Source organism: Hypomesus nipponensis, chromosome 23 (assembly GCF_054491055.1).
Source record: "Hypomesus nipponensis isolate SF chromosome 23, ASM5449105v1, whole genome shotgun sequence".
Lineage (NCBI taxonomy): Eukaryota > Metazoa > Chordata > Actinopteri > Osmeriformes > Osmeridae > Hypomesus > Hypomesus nipponensis.
Genome location: NC_140383.1, coordinates 1,779,887 through 1,804,461, shown reverse-complemented (window position 1 = coordinate 1,804,461; position 24,575 = coordinate 1,779,887). Strand labels below are relative to the sequence as shown.

At 43.4% G+C, this 24,575-nt stretch overlaps 1 protein-coding gene across 1 annotated transcript in view; it reads right to left on the bottom strand.

The window, feature by feature from the left end:
• Window positions 1–335: 335 nt before the first annotated feature.
• Window positions 336–24,575, bottom strand: part of LOC146233545 (inactive dipeptidyl peptidase 10-like) — a 63,378-nt gene continuing 39,138 nt past the window's right edge. Inside the window, exons 4-26 of the mRNA XM_084688954.1 lie at window positions 22,923–23,017; window positions 22,464–22,538; window positions 15,628–15,680; window positions 15,126–15,207; window positions 12,397–12,517; window positions 11,420–11,574; window positions 9,508–9,605; window positions 9,272–9,395; window positions 9,069–9,107; window positions 8,719–8,826; window positions 8,419–8,510; window positions 7,939–7,986; window positions 7,564–7,685; window positions 6,537–6,584; window positions 5,351–5,449; window positions 4,419–4,488; window positions 3,219–3,413; window positions 3,002–3,056; window positions 2,360–2,459; window positions 1,755–1,813; window positions 1,414–1,486; window positions 962–1,035; window positions 336–491 (exon numbers count right to left, since the gene is read on the bottom strand). Coding sequence (XP_084545080.1) covers window positions 360–491; window positions 962–1,035; window positions 1,414–1,486; window positions 1,755–1,813; window positions 2,360–2,459; window positions 3,002–3,056; window positions 3,219–3,413; window positions 4,419–4,488; window positions 5,351–5,449; window positions 6,537–6,584; window positions 7,564–7,685; window positions 7,939–7,986; window positions 8,419–8,510; window positions 8,719–8,826; window positions 9,069–9,107; window positions 9,272–9,395; window positions 9,508–9,605; window positions 11,420–11,574; window positions 12,397–12,517; window positions 15,126–15,207; window positions 15,628–15,680; window positions 22,464–22,538; window positions 22,923–23,017 — 2,117 coding nt within the window. The 3' untranslated portion in view covers window positions 336–359. The remainder of the gene's footprint in view (window positions 492–961; window positions 1,036–1,413; window positions 1,487–1,754; window positions 1,814–2,359; window positions 2,460–3,001; window positions 3,057–3,218; window positions 3,414–4,418; window positions 4,489–5,350; window positions 5,450–6,536; window positions 6,585–7,563; window positions 7,686–7,938; window positions 7,987–8,418; window positions 8,511–8,718; window positions 8,827–9,068; window positions 9,108–9,271; window positions 9,396–9,507; window positions 9,606–11,419; window positions 11,575–12,396; window positions 12,518–15,125; window positions 15,208–15,627; window positions 15,681–22,463; window positions 22,539–22,922; window positions 23,018–24,575) is intronic.

The following is a 24,575-nucleotide window of genomic DNA, read 5'->3' as shown; positions in this document are numbered from 1 at the left end:
AACGCACAACAACTGAAGATTAATACTTGTAGAGAGAGAAAAAAAAACAACATATTTATTTCTATTGGCCCATTTCTGTGAATGGCAGTCAGTCACAGTGTGGTCTCGCGGTTTGGACCCTCTCCCAGGCTAACCCCGCCCCCCTTCCAGGCTAACCCCGCCCCCCTTCCAGGCTAACCCCACCCCTCTCCCAGGCTAACCCCACCCCCTTTCCAGGATAATCCCGCCCCCCTTTCAGGCTAACCCCACCCCTCTCCCAGGCTAACCCCGCCCAACACAGGAGGTCGTCAGGCGACAAGAAAGAGAAACAACCTTCAGAGCTGCAGTTCTCTGTTAAACAGCTTTGAGGAGAACTTGGGCTAGTCTTCCTCCTTTGATGTGACAGGCACAGGAACTTCCTCCTGGAAGCACTGCCGGAAGAACCTCAGCAGCGAACTGAACAAGTAGTGTCTGCTCCTGGAGGAGAGGTGGTGCCCTTCATCAGGAAAGATCTAGGCAGCCAAGAAAATAAGTTTGGATCAGATGTTTTCCCTATCAATCATTTAGAGCGTCACATCTAAAGTGTGTCACTGTTGGTGGTGAAAGTGTACTTGCTAAGACCGTTTAAGGCTTTTGCAGCTTAAATAATTAGCTGTGTTAAAGTCTGACCACAGGAATTATTACAACAAACTATCATTCCATGCAGCTTCTGTGTGTCTAGTTTGAATTGTGTGTCACCACAAACGCTTATCAGCAGGCAATAAAAAGGTGACAAAAAAGATTATAAAATAAAAATAATGTCCTCAGGGCAGGGTTAGCATCCCACAGTAGGAAACCATTTGTACTTTGTCAAATCTGAAATAATAAATGATTTAATGCAGAGGGGGGAGGTCAGTTTGAATTATGAATGTATTACAATGCCTCCCTTTTGTCAGGAAAATGTAATGAAACTGGCAAAAGGAGGCTAGGCTGAAGCAATCACCTGCAGAGTGTAGTTAACGTTTGATAGCGACAGCAGCTTCACCAGCTCAGCGGAGTGCTGGAAGTGAACAGTGGCTGAAACAGATAATGGTAATTGAATCATCAGGTCCTGGCAAGACGCATTTTTATCCCAAAAGACTTGCGTTGGAGGAGATTTAGCTGAATGTATTCGATAAAGACAGGACATAAATTGAGCCGTCCAGCAAGACAAACTGCAATGACCCACAGCACGAGAAAATATGGGGAAAATATATAAAATATGTATAATAAGGTATGCTGCTGCCTTGACACTCCAAACTCCAGTTTAACGTGTTTTATTAAACTATTATAATTTGTTACGGCACGCATTCTTTTATTTCAAACTGAAAATGGAAGTATAAATGGTCTGTTTGGTACATTGTCACACCACAAGCACGATCAGAATGTAATCTCATTACAGTATCCTGTACTCACCATCTGCTGTGCCGTGAATAATAAGAAACTTCAGGTGACTCGTTCCAGTGACGTTAGAAATCAGACTGGAGATCTGTTGCAGAAGGTGACAAGTCTGTATTAAAAGGGCAATTCAGACTATTTCTATTTACAAAGACAAGGACATTGTGAACTTCTAAAGCTTCTAAAGCACTGTATTTGTACAGAGTATCATTCTTTCAGCTCTCTTGTCTGAAACTGTGGCATTTGTAGTGAATTTCTGTTTAGACTGCTAATGAAAGGATGAAAAGAAACCGTTTTCAAAGAGACTTCTCAGTCCACCTCTCAACATTCTTCAAAAACACCTTGAAAGTCTGTCTTACTTGGTGTTTGCCTTCCTCCTTAGCTGGGAACCCATAGTAGCGCTCAGTGAAGGCTGAACCTTCAGGGAGGAACACAAATCCAAACGATGAATGTCTTACATGCCAGGAACCACATATGATACATGTGTTCCATCTAACCGACAATAAAGGACATTTTAAAATATTTGACAGAAAACTGAATGAAACTGTTGGAAGATGCATAGCACTTATTTTGACAAAAAGTATATAGGCAGCTTTTAAGTTTCAAATATCTCTGTTAATAAAAGGTATTATTAATTTGTTCAATTTAAAACTCAAAATTTGACAGTAAGAACCAACGTTCACAGGACAAGCTAACATATTATCAGCACAGTAGTTTGACGATAGTAAAGTAAAATTTGACGATAGTAAAGTATAACAAATTGTACATTTGTGCAACATCTTCCATGAATGGCACAGTTGTCGACAACATGACAGCATATCAGCGTATTGGAAATGTCCTGACATTTCAGGACCGGGCCTTATCTGAGCCATCCACACGACTCCTCTGTACTGGAGAGGACTTGAAGTGAAAGGTGAAGGACTGCTGACTCCAGAGTCCTTCTCCATCTTGTCCGAGGTCTTACCGTAGAGCCTCCAGTCGGTGACAGGAGCTACGGAGACCCCACATCTGAACCTGGAGCTGTGGGAGAGCAGCAGCACCGTGCTGAGGAAGCCCCCGTAGGCCTGGAGGAGGAGGGGGAGGAGGGGGGGGGAGGGGGAGGGGTGAAGGAGGAGGGGGAGAAGGGGGGGAGGGGGAGGGGGAGGGGGAGGAGGGGGGGAGTGGAGGAGGGGGGGAGGAGGGGGGGAGGGGGAGGGGAGGAAGAGGAGGGGGAGAAGTGGGGGAGGAGGGGGAGGGGGAGGAGGAGGGGGAGAAGGGGGGGAGGAGGGGGAGGGGGAGGAGGGGGGGAGTGGAGGATGGGGAGGAGGGGGAGGGGGGAGGAGGGGGGAGGGGAGGAGGAGGAGGGGGAGAAGGGGGGGAGTGGAGGATGGGGAGGAGGGGGAGGGGGGAGGAGGGGGGGAGGGGGAGGGGAGGAGGAGGAGGGGGAGAAGGGGGGAGGAGGGGGAGGGGGAGGAGGGGGGGAGTGGAGGATGGGGAGGAGGGGGAGGGGGGGAGGGGGAGGGGAGGAGGAGGAGGGGGGGGGGGGAGGAGGGGGTGGAGGAGTGTAAGGAGGAAATTTTAATGTTGGAATAACAAAGGATATAGCAGAAGAAATTAGGCTTCTCACCTTTCCGTAAACTCCGACTTTGTCCCCATCAACATAGGGCAGCTTTGCCAGGTATCTGTGTCAAGAAGAATGGATGTTTGGTTGTGAAAACTTCATGGATTTCCACAAAAGCATGTCAATATTTTTACAAACATTAGGGAAGGTGCTTCAAAGAGTTCCTGGATGTTGTACAGGTCAGGGGCAGAACAGAAGGTGTTTCTCCCTCCGGGCTACGTACTCGACAGCTGCGATCTGGTCCTGAACCTCCACGGTTCCCAGACGCTGGTGGACCTCATGCAGGATCCTCTGGCCCAGGAAGCCGCTGCCCCGGCCGTCCAGTCGAGCCACGATCACGCTGTCAGAGCTGACCAGCACCGAGTCCCAGTCCAGCTGGTAGCGCTCACTCACTGCCTGGCCACCGGGGGAGCCGTCACTGGCAGAGCACACAACCACACGCTCAGAAGAAGAACTTCTAACAAGGAAGCTTCTCTGTAAGAAAGTTATCCTATGCTTTGACGAATCTGCTGTCAAGGTAAACAGACAAACAAATATCTGAACATGATAAGGATTTACAAACTGTCGATTTGTGGAGATGAAAACAGATAATTAAAGATTTTTATGACTCCCAGCTTGCTATTCCCTTTTTACAAAAGTTCCCATTGTCTCTGTGAGACCTTAGAGGAACATCACTAATGTCTCAGGTATATTTCTTGTTAGCTGAGTGGCTGAGTGGTGGTACAGTGGAAGATAACGACAGATTACAGAGTCAGTGTCAAAGAGATGCATTAGACTCTTATGCATCTCTCTAACCCTAACTCTCTAATGATTAGAAAGTTAGGGTAAGAGAGATGCCTTAGAGAGTTAGGGTTAGAGAGATGCCTTAGAGAGTTAGGGTTAGAGAGATGCCTTAGAGAGTTAGGGTTAGACAGATGCCTTAGAGAGTTAGGGTTAGAGAGATGTATTAGAGAGTTAGGGTTAGAGAGATGCCTTAGAGAGTTAGGGTTAGAGAGATGCCTTAGAGAGTTAGGGTTAGAGAGATGCCTTAGAGAGTTAGGGTTAGACAGATGCCTTAGAGAGTTAGGGTTAGAGAGATGCCTTAGAGAGTTAGGGTTAGAGAGATGCCATAGAGAGTTAGGGTTAGAGAGATGCCTTAGAGAGTTAGGGTTAGAGAGATGTATTAGAGAGTTAGGGTTAGAGAGATGCCTTAGAGAGTTAGGGTTAGAGAGATGTATTAGAGAGTTAGGGTTAGAGAGATGCCTTAGAGAGTTAGGGTTAGAGAGATGCCTTAGAGAGTTAGGGTTAGAGAGATGCCTTAGAGAGTTAGGGTTAGACAGATGCCTTAGAGAGTTAGGGTTAGAGAGATGTATTAGAGAGTTAGGGTTAGAGAGATGCCTTAGAGAGTTAGGGTTAGAGAGATGCCTTAGACCGTGCTACTTACAGGATGAGTAGAAGAGGATACTGAGCGGTCTCGTCAAAACCTGCGGGCAGCGTTAACTCCAGAGGGAGGGCTGATGAAAGGGAAACCCGTCAATCAGCGTCAGTTTTAGGCCCATTTATCAACACTGTTTATGGCACATTAAAACAGTTTGAACAACTGATTCATGAGTATCCATTTTCAGGAAAACACAATGTTTTGATCAAATGTCAAAATGTCAATAAATATTAAATGCTCCTATAAATTGACTGTCGCACTTCAGATGAAAAAACAAACCATTTACACTGAAAAAAAAAACTGCTACGTGCCGGTACTGTTACGTAACAATTTCTTAATCAACTGGAAAAGTGACAAGACAAGATAGGAAGAGTCATAGATCAAGAATTTACTATATTAAAGGTTTCTGTGGCAACACATTTCCTTGGAAAAAAATTATAAAGAAAATATCTACATTCTCTTTGAAAGCCTTTAATGAAATATATAACATTGTGTATAATGACACACAGACATGACTGTCTAACCCATATGGTGCTACTGATTGAATCAGTAAATTGGCGTGAGTCTCACTCCTAAGCTCATCTCCAATCACCTCACAAATTTGTGCATCTGTTCATTCATTGTATTTATCCCCAAATCTGTTTATTATGTATAGACAGAGGCGTTGGGACATTCAGGTCCTATAATCCTCCGGAAGTAGGAAAGTGGTTTGGGGTCTGATAGTCACCACGTGCATGCTGAGCAGGAGCGATATGGAGGAGGAGGAGAATACCTGCATTACCAAGGACGGCAATGGTGGTGCTGCTGGGAGTTAAAGAGGATGAGAGAGAGCAACAGACGGGAGGGAGGGGGGGACGGGGAGAGGGAGGGGGGGGAGGGGGACGGGGGGATAGAGACGGTTGTTTTGTGCACAACACCGTTGAATTATCGTCCTGTACCAAAGTGGTTGACCTGCAGAATCCTGATCTCTCTCCTTGGTACGTTTCGAAACACCAAGGCATCTCTTAAGGCTTGGTTCACCTCCAAACTGGCATGTTCTATTCCAAAAAATTAGAAAGATTTGTTGTTAAAAGGCAACACATTGATGTGACATGAATAAATAAGTAAATAACACAGTGGGTAAAAAAAACATCTGTATGTCTAAACATCTACATTTTCTTTGCTGGAATGTGTGAATGAAAGTTATATTCATCTCCACTAGAACGGTGTGACTATCAGTTTAGGTTCTGAGTTGATCAGTATCGGACCACCAGCTGATTGGAGAGAGACTTTAATAAACACCCCAACATAAAAATGACCGGTTCAGACACAGAGGTAGCATCCAAGTCTCTCTGAGGCCCGAAGGTCAGAGATCGCTGTTTAGCAAATAGAGAAAAACTAACATAACATACAGCCAATAGATGTTCCTTTTTATAAGCAAGCGGAGACAGACAAAACTACAGAACACAGTATGTGAATTATTAACAGCATACAGCAAATACACACTAACGGGTCTACTGGTTGTGAACAACACAAGCACTAAGAAATCCCAGAGTCCTCCCTCACGTCAGACTGTAAACACCAATACTATATTGAAACACACTCCAGTGATGGTAGCGGCATAATTATACCACAAATCTATTTAATAGGCATGTTTATTAAAGTTAATTACATTACTGAGACTGTTCATTATTTCTAACCCCCCCCCCCCTCCTCCATTTCAATAGACACACATTTAGAGGGAAAAAAGGAAATTATAAAACAACGACCACACAAATGAGGATCAATTTACCTGGGAACTGATTCAGCTATATGCATTTGTAGTTGGCCCAGAGAGGATAAAGTGATGCAACTTTAATGAGGGAATTAATCAACATCGCGCTGGCAGCAGACAACAGAATAGCTTATCATTAATCTGCTCCTGCGTCCCTAGACACTAGTCCTTGACGCCCTGAAGCACACTGGAGCACAATTGAAGTACGTTATAGTTCTGTAATTGGCCCGTCTCTGTATTGCGGTTATAGAGTGTAGTTAAGGCTGTGCATTGGAAATGTTCCGGAAAATAAAAATGGTTTCCTGAACACACTCATTGCTTCCTAGTTGTAAGGTTTTCTTAAAGACCGTGGAGAGTTTAAAAGTACTTACTGGACATGTTGTTCAAGTTATGCAGAGTTGTTTGAGGGATTCCAGGGCCTAAATAGAGAGGAACAAGCATCTCACAAATGTCTGAATCGATTGACAAGATTTCAAAGGAAAACCAAGTTGAACTTTAACAGCAATGACATGGGTGCAATTCTCTGATTGTAATTCATAACATTTAAATAATTTAACATAAAAGGCTTATTATCTCAAGTAACGTACAAACGGTGCACATGGAAAGTACAGCAGATCAAGGATCACGAGTGCCACAGTTCTACAGTGTTTGGGCGGTCAGAGTGCCACAGTTCTACAGTGTTTGGGCGGTCAGAGTGCCACAGTTCTACAGTGTTTGGGCGGTCAGAGTGCCACAGTTCTACAGTGTTTGGGCGGTCAGAGTGCCACAGTTCTACAGTGTTTGGGCGGTCAAAGTGCCACAGTTCTACAGTGTTTCGGCGGTCAGAGTGCCACAGTTCTACAGTGTTTCGGCGGTCAGAGTGCCACAGTTCTACAGTGTTTCGGCGGTCAGAGTGCCACAGTTCTACAGTGTTTGGGCGGTCAGAGTGCCACAGTTCTACAGTGTTTGGGCGGTCAGAGTGCCACAGTTCTACAGTGTTTGGGCGGTCAAAGTGCCACAGTTCTACAGTGTTTCGGCGGTCAGAGTGCCACAGTTCTACAGTGTTTCGGCGGTCAGAGTGCCACAGTTCTACAGTGTTTCGGCGGTCAGAGTGCCACAGTTCTACAGTGTTTGGGCGGTCAGAGTGCCACAGTTCTACAGTGTTTGGGCGGTCAGAGTGCCACAGTTCTACAGTGTTTGGGCGGTCAGAGTGCCACAGTTCTACAGTGTTTGGGCGGTCAGAGTGCCACAGTTCTACAGTGTTTGGGCGGTCAGAGTGCCACAGTTCTACAGTGTTTGGGCGGTCAGAGTGCCACAGTTCTACAGTGTTTGGGCGGTCAGAGTCAAAGAAGGATCTGTATCTACCAGCCACATCCTGAAGTAACCTAAGCAGACATGCAGTAAGATTAGTGACTGTACCTCTGCACTTCAGCAGGACATGTTGATAGTCTGGGCTGAGAGCAGCATCGTAGAAGGAGCACTGGGGTTTGAACAGGAAGCAGGTGAGGCAGTCACGACGAAACGGATCCACACTTGAAACTCTGTGGAAATGAGCAGTAGGAAAAAAGAGTAAAAACATATATATACATAAATATATAAAGTGTTGAGATTATAGTCATTAACAATCCTGTTGACATGGTGTTTTTTTACAAGATATTATAATAGGTTACGGTAAGTACAGCCAGGTAGTGCAGAACAGCTATTGTATTCCCTGCAGACTTCCCACACAGTAAATGTATCTTAAGTACTCAGTAACTACTATATTTATAATCTTCCTACTGTACTTTGGAGTACCTGTACAGGTGTCTTTGTGTAGAGCCGTCTTCTGTGCTGAGGAAATAACTGGAGAGGATGGAACATTGTGTGAGTTGTTTTTCAAAACACAATTTTCCTCTGTATTCAGACATATCATATAAAAGAAAAACTACATATTTTTTAGGGAAACTATCACCTGCTCTGTCCTTAGTCCATCTTAAAAGACATCTAATGACAGCTGTCAAACTTAATAATCAAGAATTCAAGCATCAGCATGCGTCTTCATCAGAAGATTCACTTATTGTGTCAACATTTTTGGTTTTCTCTAGGATTTTGGCTGTTCAGAGGCAAATCGTTTGCTCAGTGTTGATACCTCTCAGCGATGGTGTTGGGTGTTTTGTGACGACTGTGCAGGTGGTGTGAGTTTAGTATCCTCCTCTCTATTGGCGCTGCATGGTTCCTGTTTGTGTGCTTTGAGGGCTCCTAGCAAACTGAACGTGCTCTGATGACGCTACTCACACTGTGTTTGTCGTCTCGTCGTACCCCAAGACCCGGGCCACGTCCCAGCTCCCCGAGGTCAGGTGTCGCACGTTGACCTCCTGACCTTTGACCTGAGGAAGGACAGAACAAAAAAAATGTTGAGTCTAACACACCAGTAATGTGTAGAGCCTTTTGGGAACGTGACCTTTAAAACATGACCTTTTCACCTTGTAACCATAAATGTGACAAAGCACAACGTTAACAAATATTTCAAATGAGAGTCCTCACCTTGATCTGGGAATGGTTTCCCTTTGAGGTGTATGTGAGCAAGTGTCCTACCTGGTCAGACAGCATGGCGATGTGTCTGAAAGACCCGTGACCTCCATGTTTTATTGGCACAGCCAGAAAGAATGTGGTTCCATCATTGGAGAATACTGGCTCTTCATTCTAAAGGACAAAAAAACCCAACCAGTTAATACTCTTTAGTTACGTCTCCTAAAGGAATACATTAGGTTATGCTGCATTTGAAATGGATCAGAGTCTTCTTGTTGAACATATTATATTGTGTAAGGTAATCAATCATTTATCTCGCGAGTTTCCTTTCAAAATAAGGGCAGTGTAAGTTTGATTTTAAAGGGTCAATACTCGTGATGAAGATACTAACGATGCCACGAACATGTTCTCCTCACCTGACTGTCGAGCCACTTCTCTGAAGTCATCACATGTTTCTTTAAGAAGAAAATACAGTGCATATTGTTGTATAATTTACACAGGAATTATCACAACTCCTTCAGTAAGGTGGGCAACACTTCACATTAAAGTCCAATCAGCTAGCATGTGTTAGTGGTTGGTGTTTGTTGGACGTGTTGCCCGGAGGCGTACAGCTCCTCACCTTGACGCACTCCCCCGTGGTTACGACACACAGGGACAGGATGGACGTGTTCTGGGCTCGGTTCAGCCAGCGCACCGCTACCCTCTCCTCTGTCACCCATGTCACCATGGTGATGTAGTATTCACTACAGGCACCACAAAAAGCACAACTCTTAGCCAAAGTATATTGTTTTCGTACAAAGGCCAACCTCTCTCTACGGTGCCCTTTACACTGGACAGGAGGACACGGATGGATACCTCTTCTCCAGACTGCTGGGACGCTGCAGTTCGGTTGTCTGAGATACTCCGTCCAGCGTCACGATGCAGATCTTTACCGTAGGGTTGACCTGTCCCATCTGAAACACAGCAGGAAGCATTTACTGGGATGCCTGAACATGCACACGACATGCCCTTAATAGCCTTTAAAGATGGTGAGTTTTGACAGTGCGTGCACACGCACTGTCATGTACAGTACACAAACCTCTTCTGACAGTAAGACTATCAGGCGTGCTCCACATAACATGCATCGTATACTGACAGAAACAGTACTTAGCATTCAAGGTTCTCGACAGAGGATATAATGAGCGTGTAAAGCAGAGATGGAGCGGCACAGTGCTGCCTGACCCCTGACCCCTGAGGACCGTCCTGACTGGCCGCTTGTTCTGTCCCTGTTCAGCTCAGACCTTTTTTAAAACCCTGCTCATCAGCCCCGCACGCCCACAGAACTGTCACGTTACACATCTTCCAGATAACAGTGAAGCTTTTGGCTTTTACTTCCATTGATTCCTGTTGCCTCCCTGAACATCTTCAGCTCTACTGCCTTACTGTCATGACCGTGTCTCTGGATGGCTCTGCTGTAATGATATAAATGACGTCATGAGACCACAGAGTAAGGGCAGCTCTAAATAACAAGTACTCGTGATGCATATACACGACTAACAGCCTATCACAGGAAGACGGCGCAATGAGAGCTGCAGTTTCTGAAAGGAGAGGAGGGAGGAGGCAATTAAATCCCTGCTTCATCCACTCCCCTGACATCACTCTGCCTCCTGATGGGGGCTATGTTCTTTTTTTTTCTTTTTGCAAACACGCGTGTGCGTGATGTGTGGCGTGTGTCACGATTAAACGTTGGTGAGTCTTATTAATTGGCTGCACTCCACTATTTCTCTCCCTCCCTCTCCCTCTCCCTCTTCCTCTCTCTCTCTCTCTCTCTCTCTCTCTCTCTCTCTCTCTCTCTCTCCCCCCTTCTCTCTCTCTGTCTCTCTCTCTCTCTTTCTTTCTCTCCCTACCTACCTCCCTCCCCTTCTCTCTCTCTCTCTCTCTCTCTCTCTCTCTCTCTCTCTCTCTCTCTCTCTCTCTCTCTCTCTCTCTCTCTCTCTCTCTCTCTCTCTCTCTCTCTCTCTCTCTCTCTCTCTCGCTCCTCCCAGTCCGACAGTGATAAAGACACTACCAGATCTGACCCCCCACCCTTGGCTCAGGCAGGGGGCTGTAACACAGTAAGAGACCAGGAGGAGAGAGGTGTTACCGGATCACAGCACATCACAGCACATCTCTCTGGCCCACTGAGACACACTGCAGCGTTCTTCAAAGGAAGCCAGTCAGCATCCATATGAATAAAACAAGAAAAAACGATCCTGGACTGAAAAATATGAATGGCAAAGAGCCAGCGCTGTTTGCATAATTCATTACACCTGTGATGCGATGAAGCTGTATCCTTTTGGCCCCCCCTGCCATCTCTTTGAAGGGCTTGGTCGTAATAAATGTGTTTTGATGGTGGGCACCTTCACGTATGTCCAGTGGAGGTTTCCAGATTGATCTGGTACATTTTACAGTTGTTGCTGAAGGCCATGTGCATGTTGTATCTGAGAACTGTCCATCAACAGAATCCAGAGTTAATGTCTACCTCTGGAACAGACACTGACAATGCCGGGCCACACGAGAGGTCTGACATGAGAGACTGTTAACCATGCTCTTTAGCTTACGATGGAAAGACACTGGACAAGGAGACTTCTCCCACAGAAAACTAACTTTGTACACCAACGCATTATTCCTCTGAGTGAGTTATCTTGCAACGTCAACTTTAAAAGAGAATGGAATAATTCATTTGAGGACAGCTTTAGTAAATAACCACCTAGTCTAAATAAAGCTTTTGTGAGGCAGTGTTGGTTACCTTAGGGTAGGGGTACTGCTGGCCCCGGGGGTAGAGAGAGCCTGTGAAGCGTGGGAGGACCATGTTGGGGACCAGGGTGTCGTTGATACTGAGGTAGGCCAGCCTGGAGCCGTCAGGACTCCACCAGTGGACCACCGGAGACCCCAGAACTGCCTCTGAAGAGCACACAGAACATTCAGAACTGCCTCTGAAGAGCACACAGAACATTCAGAACTGCCTCTGAAGAGCACACAGAACATTCAGAACTGCCTCTGAAGAGCACACAGAACATTCTGAACTGCCTCTGAAGAGCACACAGAACATTCTGAACTGCCTCTGAAGAGCACACAGAACATTCTGAACTGCCTCTGAAGAGCACACAGAACATTCTGAACTGCCTCTGAAGAGCACACAGAACATTCTGTTCTTGAAGAGAATTGAGTCGATGTGTAGTTTCTATAAGTTTAATAAATGTGCTTGTGTAATCATTTAAAATGTGAATTACTGAGCTCTAATTGCTTATTGTGGGCACTGTTGATTCAATTAATTTAAATGCCATGATGCACTGGAGGTACTAGCTGGAAAGAACCATGTTGTTGATCACCACCTCATTGGCTCTCTTTATATTAATTCTAAAACAGATTATGCAAATAATAAATTAGTCTCCAGACAGGAAGGAACCAAGGCACCCTGTCCTGTCCAATGAGGAATGGACAGAGGGTCGTCATGATGTAGTATGTGTGCTTCTCTAAGGTCACATGAGTTTGCACACTTTGTACTTTGTATTACTTTGTTGCTATCCTACCAGTGACACTGTAGGTGTAAATAGATAATGATAAAGAAAATAATAATGTTGCTATTTAGCATTTAGCCAACGCTTTTATCCAAAGCAAATCTATGACCTCTTGAACTGTAACCCCACGAAAACATTCAGGATGATTTGTTCGGCCTTTGTTTTGGTCATCTCATGGTTCCAATCTCCCATCGCTGTGTCTTACCCTCGTACAGCCAATCAGAGACACCGTTGAAGACCACCCCTTCCTGTCCAGAAGACGTGAGTCTCCAGGAGCTGCTTGTGACGTCCGCCTGGTAGTAGATGTTGTTCTCAAACACGTACACCTGACGACAGATGGGTCACATGGTCACGTACACCTGACGACAGATGGGTCACATGGTAACATACACCCAGTGGTGGTCCGTCAAGGCCTTAAGGGTATTCTCGAATACCCTACTTACTAGATTGGATAAATCAATGCATGCTTCTAATAAATAAAGAACAAAAATCAGGGTATGCTGGACCCTTTGATCATGTTTTCATTGACCAATCACTGATTGGCCTCTGATTGGCGGCTAAGTTGTTAGCTAGCAGGTTACCGTAATTTAAAAAACAATGGCTGATGGAGATGTTGTAGAGACGGCAACGGAAACTGATTTTGTCAGTACTTTGTTACGTGTACCATTTGCTTGGAGAAATTTAGCTGAGAAGCTTGAAATTGTTAACAGGGGGAGGCCAAAACCAAAGGAGGGACTCCATCAACCAGACAAAGGGATTTTAGTGAGGTTAATTACGGCCGCTTCAAATGGCTAACAGCTAGCACAGAGCTACCCGACGGGTAGACAACAATGACAGACTTTCAAACATGTGGCTGCAGCTTAAATACAGATTGACATTAAACCATTAACATTTTGAGGGTTCGTTAGACCTGGGAATACTGGGAGAGTGACAAATATGAACAATTTGTATATGATGATCAGGGTTGATTTGGTGATCAGGGTTGATTTGGTGATCAGGGTTGATTTGATGATCAGTGTTGATTTGGTGATCAGGGTTGATTTGGTGATCAGGGTTGATTTAGTGATAAGGGTTGATTTGATTATCGGGGTTGGTGCACGTTCAGTAGAGTACAAAAGAAGAACCACTTCAAAGCTAAGAGAGGAAGTCTCTGGGATTTGTTTGTTGTGCCAGGCAGGAGGGGACAAAGGGACAAAACGCTGTCCGCCTGTGGTTTTGTCTCCCTGTTGAGTCCGATAGAATATTGATGCGAGAAACTCACTAACACCACTGAAATATACGCATTCTTCTACCCTAATTTATTTTGCAAAGTCAACTTTAAAAGTGCGGAATGGAGTAATTGCTGAGGGGGAGGTTATATAAAATAACCAAGAAGTCATTTTTTTGTTGTCTCTGCTGAAATGAAGGTTGAGGAAATGCATTTCCTGTAGGAGGACACAACAGAAGGGTTGACTTGACGGTGAACAGACACACAGAAGATGCTGTTGAATAATGAGCTCATCTGAAGTGATAACATAGACAAATATGCAGAGGATGCTCATGAATAATGAAGCCCTCTCTCTCACTGCCAGAACAACACACCCCGCTGCAGGGCATCCTGGGTAATGGATTATGTTGGAGGTGCAGGTATAAATAGTGTGGGAAGTAGATAAATATGCTATCAAATGGTTAATTACTTAGCGCGTCTACTCTTACAGAAATAATGAAACGATTATTCCATGGTTAATACTCTTTGGGTGGTCGCATTACTTACAAAGAAAGATACGTTAGGAAACAACATGTCTTGGAGCAAGAGTTTAATGAATAATACTGTTGTTGGATTTACCTCACATTAATTAAACCTTATAGGGGTTGGATTTTCTTCAATGTCAGAAGCAGCCTTTGATCAACGTTCACCTTTGAGCAGGGGTTTCTAAATTACGTTTTACATCTGCAGTATTACAACCTTGTGTAAGAGTGAACATGGACTCTCAGATACACAGGTCTCTGCATTGTGATACAAGGAAGGAAGGATTTAAGAAAACATATTTCACAACACTTGCATTATCTCAACATGGATACAATAGTATGCTTTAGCATTGTTACCCTATATTATTTGTCATTCTGACCACCACTGACAATGCTGTTATGGTACAATGGTCCGAGCTCAACACTAATAAATATCAGTATCAAGTCTTTCAGTTGTTCTCTACGACCAACTCTTGCTCAGCGCCTGAAATCCTGCTGTTCACGGCGCGGTACAGCTTTCAGAGGGAGACACAAAGACTGTCAGGTTCAGCCATCTCCTCTGTCTACGGCCCTTTGTGCATGAGTTCCACAATGAGACGAGTCCTGTCTGATCTGAGGTATTACAGCTTGGACTTCAACCCTCCCCCCTCCTCCTTCCCTCCTCCTAATACCGCTCCATCTGGAAGACTTGCTATTTATTTATCAAGACAAATAGATGGTATAATAATGGATGGTTGTGCTTATCGCATCTGTGAAAATGAGGCCTAATATTTATCTTGTCGATCTGTATTTAGGTGGCAGCAGTGTGCGCTCAGCGGAAGCTGTCTGATTCAAACTAAACGGATCTCCTCACGCAACGCTGTGCTTCAAACAGCTGGCAGGATCTTCAAAAGCAGAAGATGTTTTTTGTTATACATTTTCTTCTTCCAAAATGCAAACTAAATATAAAAGGGCAAGCGTTGAACTGTAAGCTGTGTCGCCAAGGACTACACACGGTGCAGTAAGGCATCGTGACACACATTTGCGTACGAATGATGGATAGGTCTGCGCAAGCCCCGTCCCCATGCTTGGCTGGGTGACATAATGAACAGGATCCAACCCTGCATGAGTGAACATCGATGCCCTGCTTCCCCCTCAGCCCTGGGGGGCCCTGGGCGGCCCTGGGGGGGCCGGCAGCCCCTCTGACCCCGGGAGCAGCCCACTCACCAGCTGCTGACCCCGGACACCCCAGGAAGCAAACTGCAGGATGGAGTCCGACACCTCCGGAGGGTTCAGCTCCCTCACCTCCCTGGATCAAACACAAACACCATCAGGTCACTGGATCAACCACAAACACCATCAGGTCACTGGATCAAACACAAACACCATCAGGTCAGCTCCCGGTTCTAACACGTCCTACAGACTTATGTCACTAGTACTGACCTGGGATGAGTAAATGTAGCTTTTGCTTTTGGAATTACTGAAAGCGATGTATGATTTTTGAACTCAATATTAGTTCATTTTAATGTTGTTGAGGAAAGGTTTTTTCAACTTTCAAACATCTTTGCATTCTTAGCAGTTGCTGTTGAGTAAGCAGCCCATTGTTAATATAAACCATCACAACAGAAATGTCAGAACTGTCAATCATAATAATTACATATTCACTGTGTAAATGTAAGGGACAATAACAATGCTGCTGTAAATAGCCTAAAAGCAAAACATACTGTACCTGGTATGTAAGTTGTAGATCAAGTAGGATGCAAGAAAGGATTGCAGGAACACCTTGAATAAAATGAACAGAATAAAAATGAATGGAATGTATTATGACTGTTTTTTCCCCAATTCAATTGTACTTTGTTTTAGGGTTGGTTTAGGGTTGACTTTCTCTGCGTCGCATTTTTTTCCTTGTAACATTTTCCCCACAACCTAAAAAAAAAATCATGTTTGTTAAAATATTGATTTGGGGCTGTTTCCTGGTAAAGCAGTTATCTACACTCAAAGTAGTAGAGACTGGGGTGGACAGACAACGGTGCACTTCCAACTGAAGCTCATGTAAAAGGACATTATCATAAAATGATCATTCACCAACCTTTGATTTCATCATCTGTGGAGGTAATGGTCCTATAGTTGAGTGGCTCTACCAGATAATCAGAGATTGTATTTGCATAACAATATTACAGTGGGCTCACCCTGGAGAACACTGACAAATACAGAGGCGTTCCAGTTGCTTTAACCGAAGCTCAACTGCCCGTGGGTATGAAGTCTGCCTGACTGAGGCAGCAGCCTCTAGCTGAGGCAACAGCCTTCAGTCTGCCTAGCTGAAGCAGCAGCTTCAGTCTGCCTAGCTGAAGCAGCAGCCTCTAGCTGAGGCAGCAGCCTTCAGTCTGCCTAGCTGAAGCAGCAGCCTTCAGTCTGCCTAGCTGAGGCAGCAGCCTTCAGTCTGCCTAGCTGAAGCAGCAGCCTCTAGCTGAGGCAGCAGCCTTCAGTCTGCCTAGCTGAAGCAGCAGCCTTCAGTCTGCCTAGCTGAGGCAGCAGCCTTCAGTCTGCCTAGCTGAGGCAGCAGCCTTCAGTCTGCCTAGCTGAGGCAGCAGCCTTCAGTCTGCCTAGCTGAGGCAGCAGCCTTCAGTCTGCCTAGCTGAGGCAGCAGCCTTCAGTCTGCCTATAGCTGAGGCAGCAGCCTTCAGTCTGCCTAGCTGAGGCAGCGGCCTTCAGTCTTAATCTGGGCCTTGCCTGCGTGACTCACTGGAGAATCTGATGACTAAAACAGACTTGTCCTCTGTCAAACTGCCTTCTAGTTTATTCAACTGACACTTTGATAAGTGATGATTTTTTGATAAGGCTGTCAACACAGACAGCTAAACCGTGAGGGAAGAACTATGAGTCGTGAAGATCAGAAAATGGAGACTAAGTTTGTTGGTGTTTTTTATGAGGTTGGATGAAGGAGAAGGCTGAAGTGGATGTCTGAAGAGAGTGATGGTAGCTGGTGGGTAAAACATGATGAATGTGGACCACTTCAAGCCTATGGGAAAGGAATAACGAATCAAGAATTAGACTCAAATCTTTTTTGTTTAGAACCTGCCAGATACTTCACAACAAAGCATTTGAAACATTTCTCATGCTTTAAATGTCAGTTTTCACAGATGGAAGAGCTATGCAATGACATTTGCTTTGGATGAGTGTGTGTATATTGAAAATGTGTCTCTATTATCTCAGGTTCAATAAGTTCTAGCCAGCGTATACCCATAGCTTATTGCTATTGTAATGTCACCTTACATTTTTCAAATGTACCATATGTAATATTATGTTGGCCTCAAGAACAAAAAGTTTTCATGAAATTGGTAATAATAATAATTTCACCACACCTATGAACATGTAAGCTTGGTAAATGTACTGTTTATAAACAAGGAAATGGGGCAAAATCCTAGATGTCTCACAGCCCAAGGATACAGTCCTGCATGCACCAACACACAGCATGTTGCAGCACACTGCTACAGATATGATCTCAAACACCCATCCACTTCCATACCTCCAGCTATCCCCTTCTGATTAAACAGGAACAATTCCCAACAACGTCCACACATGCTAACACCACGAGCTACGGAGACACTGCATTATGCTGCAAAACGGCAGCTGCATTATGATGGATTCATAAGGCGATGTGAGACGCTGATGCAGAGACAGGTCATTAGTCTCCATGGAGCGCTCCTGTCTCCGTGACGATGAACACATCTGCTCAGCCTATCTCAGAGTTGCTCAGCCCAGGCACATGAGCTTGTCTGCATCCCACCAACCACCTTTACATTCCTGTTGCGGCACCGCTACCATAATGACCCTCATCAGAACCATCAACAAGCCTTTTGTCCGTGGACGCAACTCAAACAAATACGTTCATTTCGTGTCATGTGGCTGTGCCAGTCCTCATGCAGCATGCCTTCATTCATTCATAACCTGGCTGAGAGATGTGTCTGTGGTATGAAGTGTACAGTAACCATGCTCTCAGAGGGGTCTCTCCCGGGACAACAGAAACTGAGGCCACTGATGTATTCATATTTAATACAGGTCCAGAAAGCGTTGGAGCTGGAGGGTGGTTGTTGCAGTACTACTAGCCCGTAATGAGGACGGTGAGTGTGGGAGGCCGGTGTTCGGGGACAGACATTTTCCCATAGAGCTCGTTTCCATCTGACCCTGTGAGGCAGATTGGCCAGCTTTTATAAATCTTGGTGTAAACATAGCAGGATCTTTTCATCTTCACACAGCTAGATAATGTTAGCCATTACTAGATTATAGTTAGGAATGTATATAAAAGGCTGTGAATTGTTCAACTAGGCCTATGTGAGCAACAAAAAAGGTGATATACAAATACATCTACTGTATAGGCTATGCCAGATTTTAACCTTTGTCACTTCTATTCTTCAAACAACTCCAACAAAACATGAAAACAATCTAAATAGTAAAGGAAAGTAAGAGCTTTAAATGTAATACGAAAGGAGTCTTTAATACATTCCTTCCATCATGTTATTTTCCATAATGCTTCCTCACAACATTTGCAATCCATTCCTGTAGTAAGGATGGTTTTCAGATTTCTACCGGATCATATAGACAAGTGTTGGTCACAACATTTTTCTGTCGACACAAAGAAAGATAGACCTTGTGATATGGACTGTTGTCCTATTCAGACAGCAGGTAAAACAAATGCCCTTCTCTTTACCGCAATGATAATGAGTTTTCCGAGTGTGCGCGCAGACCATTTCTATCTTTAGATCCGCACCTGAGAGCACCCACTGCCTTATCTTCTCAGCACGGATCACGCATCTCTGCCGTGATTACGACAACGAGCCATGAGAGCTCGTGTTCCGATGCGATAGAGGAGAAACAGGTATAGATACGGAGGATACATTATAGAGCGATTTCCTTCATTTTTATAGCGGGCAAACTGCAGAGCAATGCAATTTATTTGTGAACAAAGACAGCTTTTTTCCCATTGTAAATAATTGAAAACAAGGTCAAGTGGAACGACACTTCTGCATTTTGAAGGAGCATATATATATATGCTCCTATAGCATTGCTCGCACGTGTGTCATAAAATGAATCATTTACTTGGGTTATAGGAATTATGTAAACATGAAAATCATCAAGACCAGAATTAAAGGGAAAAATGTCCTTATGTCGCTAAAATGGAATGTTGTAAGGCTTGTGAAAAAGAAAGCTGCTACTAAACCAAGAGACAGAATCCGGTTTATTCGTCATAGGCCTACACAAACAGGGAATTTACTGTGGCAGGAACAATAAACATATACGGAACATAAATTAAGTAGTCCCTGTCTGACATTATCAACCTTATAGTCAACTGACTGATCGCGTTGTTGCTAGGCTATTGCATTGTGGAAGAATTAATATTTTTGTGTGTGTTTTTCAAGTTAGTAAACCGTGATTTAGCATCGTTCAGGCTGTTTGAAAGGTGAGATGTCCCAACCCCCTTAATGATCGATCACCCTCACTATACTGTGAATCATTGGATTTGGTAGCAACAGTTCCTCTCAATGTAGTCTACAGTCCACCATCCATGAAAAAGATCGTCTTTCTCCAAATGTTTCTAGATGTTTGATGCAACCGAAGCACATCTCACAATTTCCCCATAAATTGTACCCTCTAGTTAGTGTTGAAATCTATCTCAGATGCAAACGTGTTTCATGCAAGCACTTTAGCCGCTCAATCACTTTTTACTTGTTTACAGGAAGTGTAATTTACATGATTTACCGCTAACCTCATTCTTCACGTTGTCACTTAGCAGAGCTACTTTTAACCAAATTCCTCGAACATCACAGCAGTTATTAGTCATGCAGATTTTAGAGGAACACGCACATAGTGACACCGTGCTCGTTATTTCAATCTACAGTTGTAGTTATGAACTGAGAAAGCAGGCCCTAACCAGAATCTTGTATAAAGGCAGGTTGCCGATGTTACTTGAATTTAAACACGTTTTCCCTCCAAATTATGCAATTACTGTATGCATTGTTTTCCTATATAGACATTTCCCTCTTTCTATATAGGCTACACATTTTGCACTGGGATTAAACATTGAAGTGTTAATAAAAAAGAACTGGTAATTTTTAAATGTCAAATTACAGTTTTAATGTGTTGCCATGAATGGTCAATGGTCGACAGCCAGGTATTGTCTTTTTTCAAATCAGTTTCTTCCAAGATGGTAATGTGTTTTTTCCCAAAATCTATTTTTATCTCCTTTGTCTGCGAGGTAATCGTAGCGGTAGGTCATACTGCTGTGAGCGTTTTCTTTTCATGCTTTGGGACAAAAGAAATCCCCCAGCCAGGTAGAACCTGCCTTTGGAGTGCCATGGCTGCACCCTAGCTGGGCCTTGTTAGTGGTCAACACCTGGATCATCAGCAGAGAGCCACCAGCCTCCTTGCACCATCCATTAAGACCAGCACAGCCACACACACCCCCTGCTAGCTCTCTCCTCCAATACAACGTTAAACGGGGGACTGGATTGAGCAAAATGTGGCTGAGCTGAGACAGAGAGTACCTGTTTGTTTTGAGTTATAGCCATTTTGGATTAGAGACGCTATAGGCAGAGGCAGACTGCTGATCCCCTGTTTGCGAGTGTCTCTGTGAGTGTGTGTGAGTGAGTGTGTAGGTGTGTGAGTGTGTGTGTGTGTGTGTGTGGGGGGGGGGGGGGCTCTGGTCTTCAGGGTGCTGTGTTGTTGCTACTAGCACAGGAAACCAACCAGAAGTGGCTTGGCTACAAGAATGTCAAACCAACACATTGTCCCTGTACTTACTGTAAGTACTGGACAAGAGTGTCTGCTAAATTACTAAATGTAAATACAATGTTGGTTTTAGAGATTTTTTTAAACATTATTTCTTTGTTTTGACAGTTGTTAGCCTTAATCAAAAAACTTTCAAAAGATTTATAGATTGGATTGCAGTTGCTTTGTTGTCTGTCTGTCTGTCTGTCTATCTGTCTGTCATTTTCCACATGGTCAGACATAATAGTATATTATTAATTTATAGTTATCAGTAACGTATATACTATTAGGATCTAAGGATATAAGAAGATTCTGAGACAACATAATTTTATGCTATCTTTTTTTATTATTAATGTCTTAAATAAATAAAAATATTCATAACCCATTTAGAAAAGCAAGGTCAAACTTGAAAGCTGTTGTTCATAGAAAATATATATTTATATATATATATATATATATACATATTTTAAGAAGTTAATGGTATGAATTGTATATCATCACCTTAAAGCAAGGTCCTATTCACCACGGAGCATTATCTGAGGTTTTATTACAGATATGCCATTAGAGCCAAGCACTGCGTTAGCAGTTCCTCTATCCAGCTAAATGCATACACTTCCTCCTACAAGGACCGTTTTATGAAGGAGAAAAAAATCCATCGAGTTGAATCATTTCATGATCTATTTTCAGCTTAGTTAGAGAAGAGCTCCTCTTGAAACCTTTCCTTGAACTCCTCATTATCGATCATTTTAGCTAAATGCTGCATGGTAATACTAAATGCTGCATGGTAATACTAAATGCTGCATACTAAATGCTGCATGGTAATACTAAATGCTGCTTCGTAAGGTTGAAGGTAAAGCTTCAGTCCTTTGAACATTTAGAAGTGGGTAAAATGCGTGCACAGTAACCTGGACTAATCTACTAGTGGTTTTAGGAGATAGACGTTTAATACTTGAACAGGATGGCTGAAGCGCTGCTTGGTGATGTATTCTTGAGGTCTACACAGCAGGATTACAAACACATCGTACGACAAGTCCTCAAAGGAGACAGGAACACTGCTGCGAAGTGCCTCAGAGCGTGTCTCACCCTTCAACCAAGGAGGATGCAAAATCAGATCATTATACAAAGACTTGCATTTAAACAAGACCACTTGACTATATGAACACAACCACAGATTTCCACTAGTAAGTGGCTTTTATACAACACAATTATAAAGTAAAATGAAAAAAAAAAAAACTACGAAAAACTATTAATGCTAATAATCCATCTCATAACCATCTGAATGAGATGTGTAGCCGTTGAATGACTTGGCCAAATAATAACATCAAACTTCAAAAGGAAAGATCAAAGTCAAGGATCTATCTCTGTATAAATCTGTACTATTATGAATTTATATCCCGTGTAGTGGAAGATTGTAGGTACTCATCATTAATTATGTTCTCTATCATTCTTAGAGAACAAAATGCTTTTATCCGCATTGAACAATTACAGCAATAAATCCTTTTCCAGATATTCCCAAAAACTCTCCCTTGAATGAAGACAAATTATATAAAGTAATGCCAATGCTATTAGACCAAAAGGATTTGACATGACATGACAAGTGCATACTGCAAAAGAATAAGCTGTTCTTCTATTAATCTCAAACAAAATCCAGTCTAAAATAATGACTTGCCTTTAACATTGCTTCATTTACAAAAAAATGATGCAATAAATGTTTTACTTTTTGGACTTTATGGATATACTGTACAATACATAAAACTGTTGATATTATTGTATGATTTATAATATTACCGAGTTACTGACCTGTTTCACGTCATATCCCAGAAGGACAAAGTTCAGATCTGGAGATACTGAAAACTTAGATGCCTTGAATGTTGCCTGTGAAAAAAAATTATATATCAATAAAAGGCCATGAGTGCATACAGTGGAAATACCATTTACAGACCTTTTAATGTCAACTATCTATATTATCAACCCATTGTAACCTTTACACTGAAAAGTGTGTAAACACCTTGGTCTTGTACTTGCTGCACAGGCCCACTGTACTGTAGACCACCTGTTTAAATGTACCGCACAGCTGTCATCCCAAACAGAGGATGTTTTTGGGAGAAATAAAACGTGTCCAACATGGGGAGGTGCCAGCAGACCCTCCGTGAAGGGGGAGTCTGGGAGAAGCAACAGCCCATCTACATGTACGATCCCTGGGTAGCGAGTCAGGATGCAGCCCAGGGCATCCAGACTTCACAGGCAAAGAGTACTCACGAAGGTAGTGTTTTTCAGCAGGAGGTCGGTGTCATTGCTCTGTGTGTTCACTCTCAAGACATTACCGTCACAGCTTCTGAAGATGATCTCCTCCTCTACCAGAGAGAAGAAGAGAAGTACAGATGTGTGGTTGTGTTGGGTGGTTTACATATTTGGTTTGAAAGTCAATGCTTGAAACATCAACTATCAACATGAAAAACAGGTTATTGCTTTGTACAAACCACAGTGACGATTACAGCATGGGGATGTTTACAAGACTGTGTGTACACCATGGTGGTTTATCATCATGAGATGTTTCAATCCCCCCCCCACACACACACACAAACTCACACACTGTTAAGCAAGCAGTTAGATGGATTGGAGTCAGACTGTCACCACTAGAACCCCCTGTGGAGGGAAAGCACTTGACGAGCTGTAGAATATTTTGGTTTTCTCAGCAAATATCAGTGACTACTTGTCATGGCGAGATATCACTTCAACTGTCAAAAATATGGCAGGAATCCAAATGTAATGCGAAACCAACTTCAGGAACAGTTTTTATTAATTACTTTGATGGGTCCAAATCCTTTGAAAGTCCCTCACCTCAAATTTGCATCTTTTCTAGTCCTGAGGCATCAACATTGGGTAGGAGGGTGGCAAAATGGAGGAGAGAGAGAGCTGTCTTGTTTTGTGAGCAATAGCTGTTTGGCAACCAGTTCACCAATGGTACTATTTCAGATTACAGTCTTTGTTATTGGGACTATGGGCCTACATAACCCCTCTGCTGCTCTGCTGGGGGTTTGCAGTAAATTACATTTAAGATTCACGGTTACTTGGCGTAAATGTATTTGCATATACAGTAGAGTCACAAACCGGTGATCCATTACATATGATTGTCTCTAGAGGATGGAATTGTTCACTGAATTGGCACATCAAAGTCTTCTTCGACAGCTTTCATATTGTTGTCGTCTATGGACTATGGTTTTCAGTAGAAGTGACAACCAATCCGTAGCTGTTTGTGCACCATTAATGAACATTCAACTTTTTCGTCAACAAATCATATTTGCTGTCAGCTCAGCCATGAACAATAGAAAGCTTTCTTAAAGAGCAGGCCATTTTTTCACATAGTTGATAAATAGTCTTTGCCAACAGCAGACACTGACAGATGGTATGTAGGAGAGACAGTGCTGTGGCCCTGGCGTTCTGTCTCCTTATCACCACACTAGACGCAGCCGAGCTCAAATGCATCTGTGCCTTATCAAAGTCTTTATGTAATATAACAAAACAGTTACATCTTGAACAATTCCTCTCTGTAAAGACAGTTGTTGTATTAATCAGTACAGGTTTTCCCCATTGTACGCGAAACATTTAGAATTAAACTGTTGTAAATGTGTTACCAAGCAAATATATTTACCAAGATGTGAGATTTGTTAATGTAGTGTTCCAGTTGGCAGTAGACTCCATATCACCTGACCCAGCATGTTTTGTTAAGGAACACAAAATCCTATCAAGCCTATTAAAGACACAATGGCAACACCATGTGTTTGTAGAGCACAGTCTCCTCTCCATTCGACAGGCGTTGCAAAGCACAGTGACAGAAGTATAAAAGGAGCTCCATTTCATTTCATTGCATCCATCCGCTGATTTGGATCCACAACAGCTATGACTTTTGAA